A 13,140-nucleotide genomic window follows, 5' to 3' on the forward strand; every position below is an offset into this window, starting at 1 on the left:
TTTAATTTTATCATCAACAATCCTATACAATTCTCTTATTTTGTATAAAAAATAATAAAAATCCATCTTGTAGCACTTAGGAGGGTAAAGGACTCTAACAGCACTGTGTTTACCACAGTGTCATATTGCTACACACGCAAGCATATGTACCTCATAGTGAGATGCGGCACTGTCCGTTGCGCAATTCCACTGTTGTTTATATGCAGTTTTCACCAATAGTAGGGTGTTCATAGTGCTTATCATGTTTACTCCGTCTCTTTAAATATTTGGACATTACAATTAAAGATATAACACTTGTTATTGTTTTTATTTTAGAACATTATTGTGGTTATTGACAATTATGACCTCAGAATTTTTAAGTAATTTTGAATTATACTAAACTGTATAAATTTTATCGATAATAAACAATATTTTTTCATGAAACAAAACAAGAAGAATATATTTTATTTTAAAGTAATTTTGAATTATACCAAACTGTATAATTTTATCGATAATAAACAATATTTTTTCATGTTTAGTTTTTTTTAAATTTTTACCATAATTTTGATATCTTATCCAAATACTTATACACTGTACTTACAGTGTGTATATATATTTCAAAAGTTGCAGCACCCCCATGATTTCAAGCAACGAGCCACCACTGATTAAAACCATTACTTGTTAATTGATCCCTAAGACGGCAATGAAAGGTGTGGATTTTAACGCGTTACCAGTGCACTGGAAGGCAAACAAAAAGGTTGGGTTAGAAAATAAATTTTTAATGAATGGTTTCATAAGTGTTTTGTTCCAGAAGTTAAACACTATTTGGGAAAAAAACTGGACTTGAAAATTTTATTGATTATAGACAATGCACCTGGTCATCCTTTTTTAGAACACCCGAATGTGGAATTTTGTTTTCTGCCACCTAATACAACATCCTTAATACAACCACCAGACCAGGGTGTGATCGCCACCTTCAAAACTTACTACATAAGAACATTCCAATACATTTTGGATAAACTAGATAAGGATAATTTACTCACAGTTATCAATGCATGGAAGAAATTTTCTATTTTGGATTGCATAAAACTTGCTAAGTTGGCATTATCAGAATTGAAACCATCAACTTAGAATGCATGCTGGAAAGCTACTTGGCCAGAATGTGTGAAAAAAGAAAACCCTATACCTTTGCACACAACTGAATATCCCAGTATCATCAGATTAGCACATGCAGTTGGCTGAGAAGGATTTGGAAGATTTTTCATCTGCAGATATTGAAGAATTGATGATGGTTGACATGACTGTTAGTGATGGCAAAATAATAGACGCTGTCCTTGAGAATCTTATCAAAAAAGAAAAAAGTGATTATGATGATGAAGAGATTCCACACACTGCAGGATTAATTAAAGAAGGGTTTCAAATTACTAGTAAATTGCAAAGTCGTTTTCTTACACATGATCAAAATACTGAACAAGCTGAACTGTTTAAACATGAACTGAAATCATGCATGGTGCGATAATAAAGAATTTTACAAAAATCTAGTCCAAACAGGATCTCAACAATTAATTACAGAGTTCATGGTAAAAAAAAAAAATCAACCTTCAGAATTATTGGAAATTAGTGCTAATTTAGTTCCTTTTACTGAAGAAAATGTTTTGTGATTGCAGTATATACAGGACGGCCAAAGTGATTCAAGTGATGGAAGTGATTTAATTCCAGTCTCACACAAAAGAATGCTGCTACTGTCAGAAAGCAATGGCAAATAAAATTTAACTAATAACCATATGTGTGGGTGTATTTGGACCTTTTTGAATTTCTGTTTTATTAGTGACATACTATTTTCTTTAAGAAAGATACATATGTATATACTTTAAATTAATATTTAAAATAAAAAACATTACATTAAAATTAAATAGAGTTTTATTCAATGATTTTCATAGGTTTTCTTTGAAAATAACTTATTGTTTGTATCGGGTTTTGACATCTGGAACCAATCTACCATGTAAATGGAGAATTGGATGTATATATATATATATATATATATATATATATATATATATAAAAAGGGAGTGATAGGGAGCATTTGCCATGAATTTCTTCACTGGAATCATGTTTGTTTTCTCTGGGCTGCACAGTATTCATGGTAGGTTAACAGCAGTAAATGGAAAGCAGAGAAAAATGAGAAATGTATTTCTGCAGATACACCTTATTTGGGTTTGTCTTAAAGTGTCATTGTTAGTTATATGTAGGTCTTGAATTACTAATATGTTAAATGATGATTATTTAATGTCTTGCATATTAAGGGTAGTCTGTTTTGTTTAAATCTTCTAGGGAGATCCAGGTGAAGGTGGAATCAATTCAATTGGTGTTAGAGGTGGTTTTGGAGAAATGGGAAGACATGGACCACCAGTAAGTGTTATATTTAAAAAAAAAAAAAACGTTAGTAGAAAACTCTCCTAATTTGTTTTAGTTATATCACATAAGAACTGCAAATTTTATTTCTCAACAGTACTTTACTTTTATGAGTGTTCCACTTTTTGTCTTTCTTATGGAAATGCATTATTTCATTTATATTGCTAATGTTAATTTTGAATGATTGTTTATGATCTGCATGATTCATTACACAGATGATATTTGAGATAGATTCTTTTCTAATGCAGTATTAACTAATGATTAAACAGGAAAACTAAGGTCATTTTAGGACTGAAATTAGCTCACATAAGACATTCTGGAAGTGCACATCAGTTTGGATAAACAGAAGGTGAGGTTTAATTGGCAATCTGGGATTTAGATGCTAAAATTGTATTGTGTATTGACTGAAACCAAAATCATGTGTACATTCTGATAATGATGGTTAGAATAAACAAGGTAAATAGTACTGTTTTTGTATGAAAACTAGGACAAATCTTGAAAATTTAGCACTAAAATAATTCAGCAGTACTGATCATAATTGTCCTTAGTTATCCGCTAGTTCCACTGCTTTCAAATTATGTTATATTGTCATAATTTCTATTATTGACACAAAGAAGATTGGATTAGATAAAATCCTTTTAATTAACTAGTATGATTTATTCAAGCAGTGAGTATCAGTGAATAATTATAAAAATTAACAACAAAATGAAGCTAGGTTTCCTGAATGGCAAGGCTGTTTCCAGTAGAGTGATATGGGCAGATTTCAAAATATCATTTATTCATACTGACATTTGAGTCAGGCAGCTGACATAAAAAAAAAAAAAAGAAAGAAAGAAACTGGTGTTTATTAGTGACATAAAGCATTCAATAATAATATGAAATATGTGTTAAATTTATATCATGAGAACATTGAAGTCATTAATGATTCAACTCTGATTGCATCGTTAAAACATTATTTATTTTTTAATTAATGCTTAAAAAATCCTCTAGTTGACTGTGCCAGTTTTTCAGTTTTATTTATGCAGTCCTGTTTAGCTTTGGCTAAAACAAATTTAAACATCTTCGATCCTCTCAGTGGATGCATCAATTGTATGTTCTTGTATATTTTAATTATTTCCTTATAACATTCATCATCATTATTACAAAAGAAAGAATTTTCCTCATAATCAAAATCAGATTTTTATCTGGGTTAGGGAATACTAAACGTTTAGTTAGTATAAGAAAATTAAAGAGTCATCATTTGATCTGCCAGAGGACAAAGACATAGTAAGAAATGTTAATGATGTGACAGTGTAAAAAAAAAAAGATAAGTTTCAATATGACTTATTTAAGACTATTTGTTCTAGATTTATAGGAGTCATTGTATCATGTTAGATCATATTGATGGAGAATAGGATTTTTGGGTTTTTGTTATTTAGTATATTATTTTAGTATATCTCATCAGTGTTCTTTGTGCTGCTGAGTATCAGTACTTCAGTTTGCCAATATATTATCGCCAGCCTGCCACCATTTAAAGATTACATTTTACACAGCATACTACAAGATTTTGTGGCATGCAGTGCTTGCAGGATGTGGCAGGTAGAGACCAGAGGTGCATGTCTGCATAAAATGTGGATATTAGAATAACGGACATTGCTCGCAGTGTGTCAGAAACTGAATGCTGACAAGAGAGAGGAGTAGCATGATTGAGGTTGAGGAAGACAAGAATCATGTAGAAAGGGAAGATAACATTAAGAAGGGTAATGGACTTGGAGAATCACAATGATAGGATGGATTCTTGCTCACCATTATATAATTATCTAATGGTGAGCAAGAATAGGTTTCTTGGGGGTCGGGGGAAGAGAGAGAGAGATGTACTGAAACAAGAATTGGAATGTTATAAAGAATGAGTTCATAAGCATGAAAGAAGAGATTAGAAGACTAGGATGTTTAGCTGATGCAAAGTGAACAAGAGTAGGAGTGAGAGAGAGTCACAGGAATGATAGAAGGAGAGAGAATAGGAGAACCAGGGAATGAGAGGAAGACGAGATAGTGCAGGAGTTAAGGATGACAGGAAGGCAGATGAGTGCAAGAAGAGAGTATCAGAATCAGAGGAGTGTGAGAGTGAAGGTTTTAGGTGAGTAAAGAAGGATAGAGCAGTTAGAGGTGTTAGAGTAGTTATAGAATTCCAGAGCAGTACTTGCCTAGAGGAATAATAGGCAACATGTGGCAGTTAAACAGGTGAAAGTGTGAATATGTGAATAAGATCATTGTGGTATTGGTAGTCGGTACAGATAACCTGAGAGGTATTGTGAATTGGATGGTGAAAGATCTGAGGTTGAGCATGTCCAGCAGAAGTGTGTGAGAGGGAAGATAGTGAGTGCGTTATCCAGGTATGATAATGTGGAGTTGAGGAGAAGAGCATCAATAATGAATGGCATATTAGGAGAAATGTGTTGAAAGAGAGAGTCTTGGATTATGTGAATGCCTTGAGCACATTTGAGAATAGAAGAGAGCTGTGTGCAAAAGGTGGACTGCATTTGAGTGAGGGAAAACAAGCATCTGAGGAGAATGTTGCTCTCATGGCAAGTGAGAGCACAGGGGAACTAGAGTTGTCAGGGTGAATAGAAGAAAAGATGTCCTCTTGGAGATAGAGGAACATATGGTGTTATGCAGAGTCAAATGGAGTCTGGAGGAAATAATAATAGGAATAGAGACACTAACTATACTTCTTTATATGCTTCTTTATGCAAATGTCAGGCATATCATAAACAAAGTGGAATAAATTTTGGCCTCTCCAAAGATTGAGAACAGTGAAACATTGTTGATGGAAGATGATATATTGACAGGAAAAGAAGTGGTAGGGTATAGCATATTTTGGCAGGATAGGAAGGACAGACAGGTTGGCAAAAGTATTACTTATGAAAGAGGATGAATTGTGTCCTTTCAGAGTGGAGGATTTGGAGGCAGCATGTGGTATGAGGTTAAGGTGTGCAAGAGAGGATATATAATGGGATGATGCTAAAAGCCATGGAAAACAGAGGGTGAAGAGCAGGAGATGTTTAAGCAGTGTTGAGTTTTTGGCAAGTGCGAAACAAGTTATCATATATGCATGTGGAAAAGGAAACTAGATGTAGTAGTAAGGGAATTGAATTTCTGGAATTCTTGAGGAACAAATGTCTTAGGCACCTTGTAGTAGACGAAACATGAGATTCAAAAGTTTTTTATTTGGTCATAGCATCAGAGAATCTGATTGTAACTGAGATGTTATCCCTGACCCCAGTTGGAGAATGTGACCATGTAATCTTGACATTTTTTTGAAAAAATTAAATACAGAAACTTCAACTTACATGAAATAAATTTATTAGCTGTAAAATTTTTGTAGATATCATAGGTATCCTCGGCACATGGGTATAACAGAAAGCAGTATAAAATAACCATTAAAGAATTATTTTCAAAATGCACTACTGTAACATTGATAACAACAGATGGTCATTAAAATTCCCAGTTATTTATTTGATTATTAAATAATCAGGAATTTACATAAAAATTATGTAATAATATTTCCCATGAAGGGAATAACCAAAGTCCATCAGTTAGGTTGGTGTAGAGAGGTCTCACAACTCTCTCTTTATATAAGCACTCTATAAGAAATCTACTTCTATGTAAAAACTTTTTAATTAAAAATTAAAAAAAAATTTTTTTTCTAATTATGTCAACTTACGTACTGATATTAAAGTAGTCTTGACTTGATGGATGAATAGACATGCGGTAGTATATAGGAGAAAGGAAATTATGTGGAATTATAAGGTAGGTGACTATAATTATAATTACTAAGAAAATTATCTTAGAAATCATCTTAGTGCAGTTCTGTGTATGGAAGAATTGGAAAGGTGAGATTCACTAGTGCATGGGAACTAGTAAAGAATATAATAATAGTAATAGCAGCAATGGCAACTTTTATACCTTGAGTGAAAAAGAGAACAAAATTTGGTGTAAAGTGGTTGACTAACAATATCACACAGGAATTGCAAAAGATGAAAAAGAAGTTAAGGAAAAAGTACAAGGAGATGAGTGGAGAGCAGATATATGAAGAATGACTCAAGCCAGGAAATTGACCAGCATGGTAAGGAAGGCAAAAGTTCAATATGAGAAGAGATTAACTCAGAGATCCAAAGAAAATCCAAAATAATTATTTTGCTATGTAGTGAGTAGGAGGAGGAATGATTGTGTGCAGAATGACTTTGTTAAACAAAGATGGGAGTAGAGTGACTGATGGATGCAGAAGATATAGTGGAGTTGTTTAATGATAACTTTATTCAGATATTTCATTCTGAAAATGTAAGTTTTTTTTTACCAGCGGGTTGGGAAGGGTTCAAGGTTTAGTGCATGAGGAGATTGAGTTTCAAATGCTAATAATCCCGATGACCTTAACACATTGGGGGCTGGATGGGATTTTGCTGTGTGTTTTGAGGGAATGTGCTAAGGCACTGACAGTTCTGTTGACTTGGCCTTTCAGTGAGATATTTTAAAAATGTGCCCAAAGATTGTGAGGAGGGTAAAATAGTGCCATTGAGTAAAGGTGGTGGTAGAATGGATGTGCAAAAATACAAACTATACACCAGTTTGTATTTTATCAGTAGTTGTTAAGATTTTGGAGAAATTAGTGAAGGATGATATATAGCACTGCACAGATGAGGATAATGTTCTCTGTGAGAGCCAGCATGGAATTGTTAAGGGGGCACTCATGTTTTAGTAATTTGATTACCTTTTATAATAAAGTATAACAAGAGCAGTTGATGAGGGAAAGACTCCTTTTTACTGTCTTTTTGCTGCCTTTTTTACAAGGTCATTTGACAGGTTGCCACATAATAAGCTGTTATTTAAATTACAGCACATGGCTTTAGATGCCAGGTTAGTGAATTCAATTGGCTATCTGATAGATATTAGAGAGGTTGTGTATGTTGGAGTGGTATCAAGAAAGTAAAAGGTCATAAGTGGTTCCACAGGGATCACTACTGGGACCTGTATTGTTTAATCTTTATATCAGTGATGCTGTCAATGGATTATACTGGGGGGGGGGATATTCAGTTGTTTGCAGTTGATATGAATGATGAGATGAGACATGTACAAAATGAAATTGGACATATGGTGGATTCTATTATGAAAATTGTGGTAAAGAGGGTGCATAAGATCTGTTTTGACATATACAGCTTCACTCGCCCTGTTCATCCTCCAATGATGGAGGATGAATAGGGTAGTTTAATGCTTTATATGAGAAGTAAGTGGGCAAGGAAGTTTGTGGTTGTTTTTGTAAGAAATGATTTGGTTGGGAATAAGGAGAATGTGAGGATGTATATCAAGATATTATTGAGAAATGTAAAAGACAACAGTGTGGTAAGAAGTGTACTTCATGTGTTGCCTAGGGATGATGATGTGTTAAGTCAGAGAGTGAATATAATGAATAGTATGTTAGCAGAAATGCGTGATGACAAAGACTTGCAGTTTTTGAATATGGGAAATAAGTTGTGGGATGATTGGAACTATCAGAATTGTGGACTTCGTTTGAATGGTTTTGGCACATGAGTCATCTGGAAAGGCTGTTGTAGGAAAAAAGTGCAATGAGTGATGTGAGCAAGGTATCAACAGAAGTCAGAGCGGATGTGAATGACAGGGAGAGTAGACCAGGTGAGACCAAAGTGAGCATTAATGGAGATAAAAACTTTAGAATAGGAATGCCAGTTGGACAAGAAAATGGGGTGGACCATGGAGAGGTTAGGAGACCCAGTGTAAAGAGAATGGATTCAGAAAGCAGTAATGAATACATGTATGAGGATGTTTAGTATAGCAGTGGAATGGAATGGCCTGGAATACATGAATAGTAGTAAGTCTGGGGTGAATATATGGGTCAAAAGGTAAGGATGAGCAGACAGGAGTGAGTGTGGAGAAGTTAGAGATGATGAGCAGCATAGGAAGTACTAATTATAGACAAAGGAATTAATTGTTATGCTTATTCACAAATACCAGAACCATCAGAAATAAGGGAGATGAAATTGTTGCATTGATTGAGTTTATTTGCCTCAAAATAGTGGAATAAGTGAAACATGGTTGAATGAGAATGATATCTTGATGTAATAGAAATGGAAGGATATGATGTTTTTTTCTGATGATAGGAAGGGAAGAGGTTTGCTGCTGATGATTAAAGGTAATTATGTCTATGCAAAGTTGAGATAAAAGGTGGAAAATGTGGCAATTGTTTTGAAGTGGTATGGTGTGAAGTGGAGGTTGATTGAATGAGATATTTGGTCGGATGTTGCTACAGGGTGGGAACAAATGTATAGGTAGCTTTGCTTAGTGAGCAAACAAAGGATGATCATTATGGGTGATTTCAATTAAAGCAGTATTGATTAGAATGAAGAGAGTGTCAGGGAATAAGGAGAATGAATTTCTCAAGTTCGTAAGAGACAACAATCTTAGGCAATATGTAATGGAGAGCTTATGATGGGTAAGTCTCTTAGATTTGGTTATACTATCAGAAGATGTGCTTGTGAATCGAGTGTCTAATCTTCCCCTGTTTGGTGAAAATGACCATGATCACCTAGGTTGTAGCCAGTAATATGAGAACTTCTGTGAAGGGTTACGCTTGAACTGCAAGGCTGGTGATTATGAAAAACTTAGGAGACAACTGGTAGCTATAGCATGGAAAGAGGAGTTGAGTGGAAAGGAGAAAAATGCTGTTGGGCATTGATCAAGACCAAGTTAACAGCAGCAAAGTCTGAGTGTATCCTGAAGTGTATTGCCTAATTATGGTTAGACACTGTTCAGTTTTTTTTGTTCTCAAATATCTTTGTGACAACCTTAAACATTATTTTGGGGGACTGGATGTCATATCAGCCAGTGTACTATGTGAATATGCAAGAGAACTGGCATTTCCTCAGTTTTTACAATCTCCCAGGTCAAGACCACATAGTCACTTTCACCAATTTGAAGGCAATATTGTCACCTTAGTTATGGATAAGGAGAATGAATTTCTCAAGTTTGTAAGAGACAACAATCTTAGGCAATATGTAACGGAGAGCTTATGATGGTTAAGTGTCTTAGATTTTTGTTATACTATCAGAAGATATGCTTGTGAATCGAGTGTCTAATCTTCCCCTGTTATCGTCCTTCTAATCTTCTGATCCTATGACCAGGTCCAATACTCTCACACTGGTGGTCACCTCCATCACATGCTGCCTTAAGTAATTATCTCTTAGCAGGTGTATAAATTCTGTCTCCTTCCTGCCATGTGATCTTTCTTCTTTCCTGTTTATATTTCCATAGTCGAAGTCCCCCATAATAATCACTTGCATATAATCAAGACGTAATCTGTTGAAGGGTTATTATCATATTAACACTGAGAAGATTTTTCATATGGTAGAACGAAGGAAAGGAACAAGGACAAGAGGCCATTCCTGGAAGTTGCAAAAGGAAGTGTGAGTAAAAGGGTAAGAAGGAAGTTTTTTGCATGGAGAGGGGTAGGAGCATGGCAGGGCATGTATTGCCCGAGAGGGTGGTGAACGTGTGTGTGTGTGTAGACTGTGGATGATTTTAAAGAGTGGCACGATAGACTTCATGTTCACTAGTGTTGACCTCCCTATAATAATAATAATAATGATAATAATATTTTTCCACATTGAGTTTGAGTTAAGTTGAATCTTTTGTACTTTGACAAATAAAATGAATTATTATTTTTCTCCTTTAGGGATCATTTGGTTTGAGTGGCTTTCAAGGTGAAAAAGGTGTCAGAGGAGAACCAGGTTTTCCGGTAAAGGCCATTTGTATAATACTTTTTATTTACTATTATTATTTTTATAATTGCTGAGAAATGTAATAGAAAAAGTAGCTCTTCTAAAAGGATAAAACATTATTAATATATTTAACTGATTAGTCTGTTTGCCAATATGCTATCACTCAGCCCAGCACCATTCATTTATATTTTACACCACATGCTACAAGATTTTGTGGCTTGTTTGCATTCCAGCAATTAGAAATGATTATTTTGGATAGTAACAATTAGGTGAGTGAATCTAGAGAGAGTAGGTTGCTTTTTCTTTTTTGTGGTTCTCAGTTGTGAAAGGTTGTAAGCCTGTAATACACTAGCATCATGACTGGGCCAAGGGTTATTTTATTCTATTTTTTTATTAATTTATATAATTTTTTTTTGTATTTTTATTTATTTATTTTACATAGCCTGGAAACCCTGCTCTAGAGATGAAATCTTCAATAAGCAGGACAGTGGTTTTTTCACACCAGGCAATAAAATTCATTTCCCACCTAAAGACAATCACAAAGATCCATGGTCCTGGTGGGATTTAAGCATGCTACCTGTTCACTGGAGAGTGAATATGCTGACCACTTGGCTAGCTTGGAGAAAGAGATAGAGATACTGAGAAAAGAAGAGGAAAGTATGAGAAATGAGTTCCGAAGTGTGAAAAGAAGAGATTGGAAAGGCTGACTGATGTGAAGCAAACAAAGGTGGGGGAGGAGAGTTATTGAAATGATAAAGGAGAGAGAATAGACTTTTATTCAGGTATAAGTCATTGGCTCATGGTCAGAGCAGTTGGTTCTTGGTCTATTTGCTAAGGTTTTGATAACACCATATTGTAGGGAAGAAAGATAACAATAATGTGATAGAAAAGAAAGAATAATGTGATAGAAGATTATATGTACTAGTATAGAGAGGTTTCCTGTAAACACAAAAGGATAAGGGTCCATTGAGTAGCTGGATGACTAGAGTGTCAAGGAAGAGCATCCAGTTAATGTTTTCTTTTTCAGTGGTAAAATGGATTTTCAGGTGTTGGCTGAAATGCTAAAAATGTGTCCAACATATCCAAATAGAGAACATGTTGGTGGGACTGCATTTTCAAAATGTTCCGTGAAAAGATTGGCAAGTGATGTGTGTTGGGGGATGCATAGCTGTGTTTTCAACCTGCTTCAAGGGCTTTTTCCTTGAAGTTTTCAAATAGCCAGAGTGCCTGGTAAAAGCGAAGAAGGCTTGATACATCAGGGGAAAGATAGTCATGAGTTCCATGGCTTCTTTTAAAGAAATCCTGGAATTATTGAAAATTAACAATAATGTCAGTATCTTTTTGAATCAGCTCTAGGAAGCAAGATGTGTATAGAGTTTTTAACATAGAAGGATGCTTAGTGTATTTCTTTGTGCCTGCATGCACATGCTTCATGTATTTCTTTGTGTCAGTTAGGACTGTAGGATTCCCAACTTTTATGTTCAGCGTGTGTTTGCCTCAGTCCGTGCTGGTGTGCCTTCATACATTAATTATGTACATATTCATGTATATAATTATTACTCCTAATTATTATTAGGAGTTATTACTACTATAATAAGTTTAGTTTAATCCTTTATCCAAGTGTGAGCAAACAAAGTTTGCGCCTGAAAGTATCTTCAGGACTGAGGTAAGGTAGTACAACACCGGGAAACTCGTTGCAAAGTTGGAGAAAGATCTCATCACTCCTATCTCAGTATCTCCCATAATGCAAAGCACATCTCCTTGCAGATATGTGTAATGCTATGCATTAAGGCAAAGGCCACTACCAAACTGGTTTCGACCTTTATTGAGGTCTCGTCAGTGGGAACCAGGCCCAGTAGTAGAGACACCAAGGCAGAAGCAATGAGAGGTCATCCCAACCTATAGGAGTTGCCAAAGGGTGTACGACCTTATTATGAAATTACTCCAGATTCAGAGAAAGATGTTGAAAGTTTATTTTTCACTTGGTTAGACTATAATAAGTTTAGTTTAATCCTTTATCCAAGTGTGAGCAAACAAAGTTTGCACCTGAAAGTATCTTCAGGACTGGGGTAGTGGCCCTTGCCTTAATGCATAGCATTACACATATCTGCAAGGAGATGTGCTTTGCATTATGGGTGATACTGAGATAGGAGTGATGGGAGCTTTCTCCACCTTTGCAATGAGTTGCCTGGTGTTGTACTACCTTACCCCAGTCCTAAAGATACTTTCAGGCACCGACTTTATTTGCTCACACTTGGATAAAGGATTAAACTAAACTTATTATAGTCTAACCAAGTAAAAAAATAAACTCTCAACAGTTATTACTACTAATGTGTGTTTTTTTCCTCTAAACATAAATATGAATTTATGTGCTTGGGCCAATGTTGTTTAATTTGTATATAAATGATATAGGAAACGGCTTAAAGGGAGATATTCAGTTGTTTGCTGATGATGCAAAGTTGTGTAGTGCAATAAAAAATCAAGCTGATGTTGAAAGTTTGCAGGAGGATTTAAATAAGCTGGTAAAATGGGCAAAAGAAAATGGATGTCAGTTCAATGTGGAAAAGTGTAAAGTCTTGCATTTTGGGATTAAAAGATTACCAGCTGTGTACTACATCGATAGAAAGGTACTCCAAGAGATTGATGAGGCTAGGGACTTAGGGGTATTGGTAGATAAGGAGATGAAGTTCAGAGGACACATTGCTAAGGTGTCCAAGATTGCACATAGGATTACTTGGTTGTTGAGGAACACACTGACATCCAGAGATAAAGAGGTTATTATTCCCCTTTATAAAGCATTGATACTTCCACATTTGGATTACTGTGCTCAGGTCTGGTCACCTGGATTCTTGAAGATGAGGAGGCTGTGGAGAGGGTTCAGAGAAGAGTGACCAAGTTGGTGAGTGATATAAAAAATGCTCCCTACATTGATAGATTGAGAGCTTGTGGATTGCAGAGATTGGTTGATAGGCGAAGAAGA

At 35.1% G+C, this 13,140-nt stretch overlaps 1 protein-coding gene across 1 annotated transcript in view; it reads left to right on the top strand.

Moving 5' to 3' along the window:
* LOC150100509 (uncharacterized) overlaps positions 1–13,140 on the top strand; it is a 1,094,033-nt gene that overhangs the window by 261,550 nt on the left and 819,343 nt on the right. The window contains exons 7-8 of the mRNA XM_090402670.1: positions 2,311–2,388; positions 10,115–10,177. Of these exons, the coding sequence (XP_090258796.1) occupies positions 2,311–2,388; positions 10,115–10,177 (141 nt within the window). The remainder of the gene's footprint in view (positions 1–2,310; positions 2,389–10,114; positions 10,178–13,140) is intronic.

This window comes from Typopeltis vanoorti, chromosome 13 (genome assembly GCF_054136105.1).
Source record: "Typopeltis vanoorti isolate ZY-2024b chromosome 13, IOZ_Tvanoo_1.0, whole genome shotgun sequence".
In the NCBI taxonomy this organism is placed as follows: domain Eukaryota; kingdom Metazoa; phylum Arthropoda; class Arachnida; order Uropygi; family Thelyphonidae; genus Typopeltis; species Typopeltis vanoorti.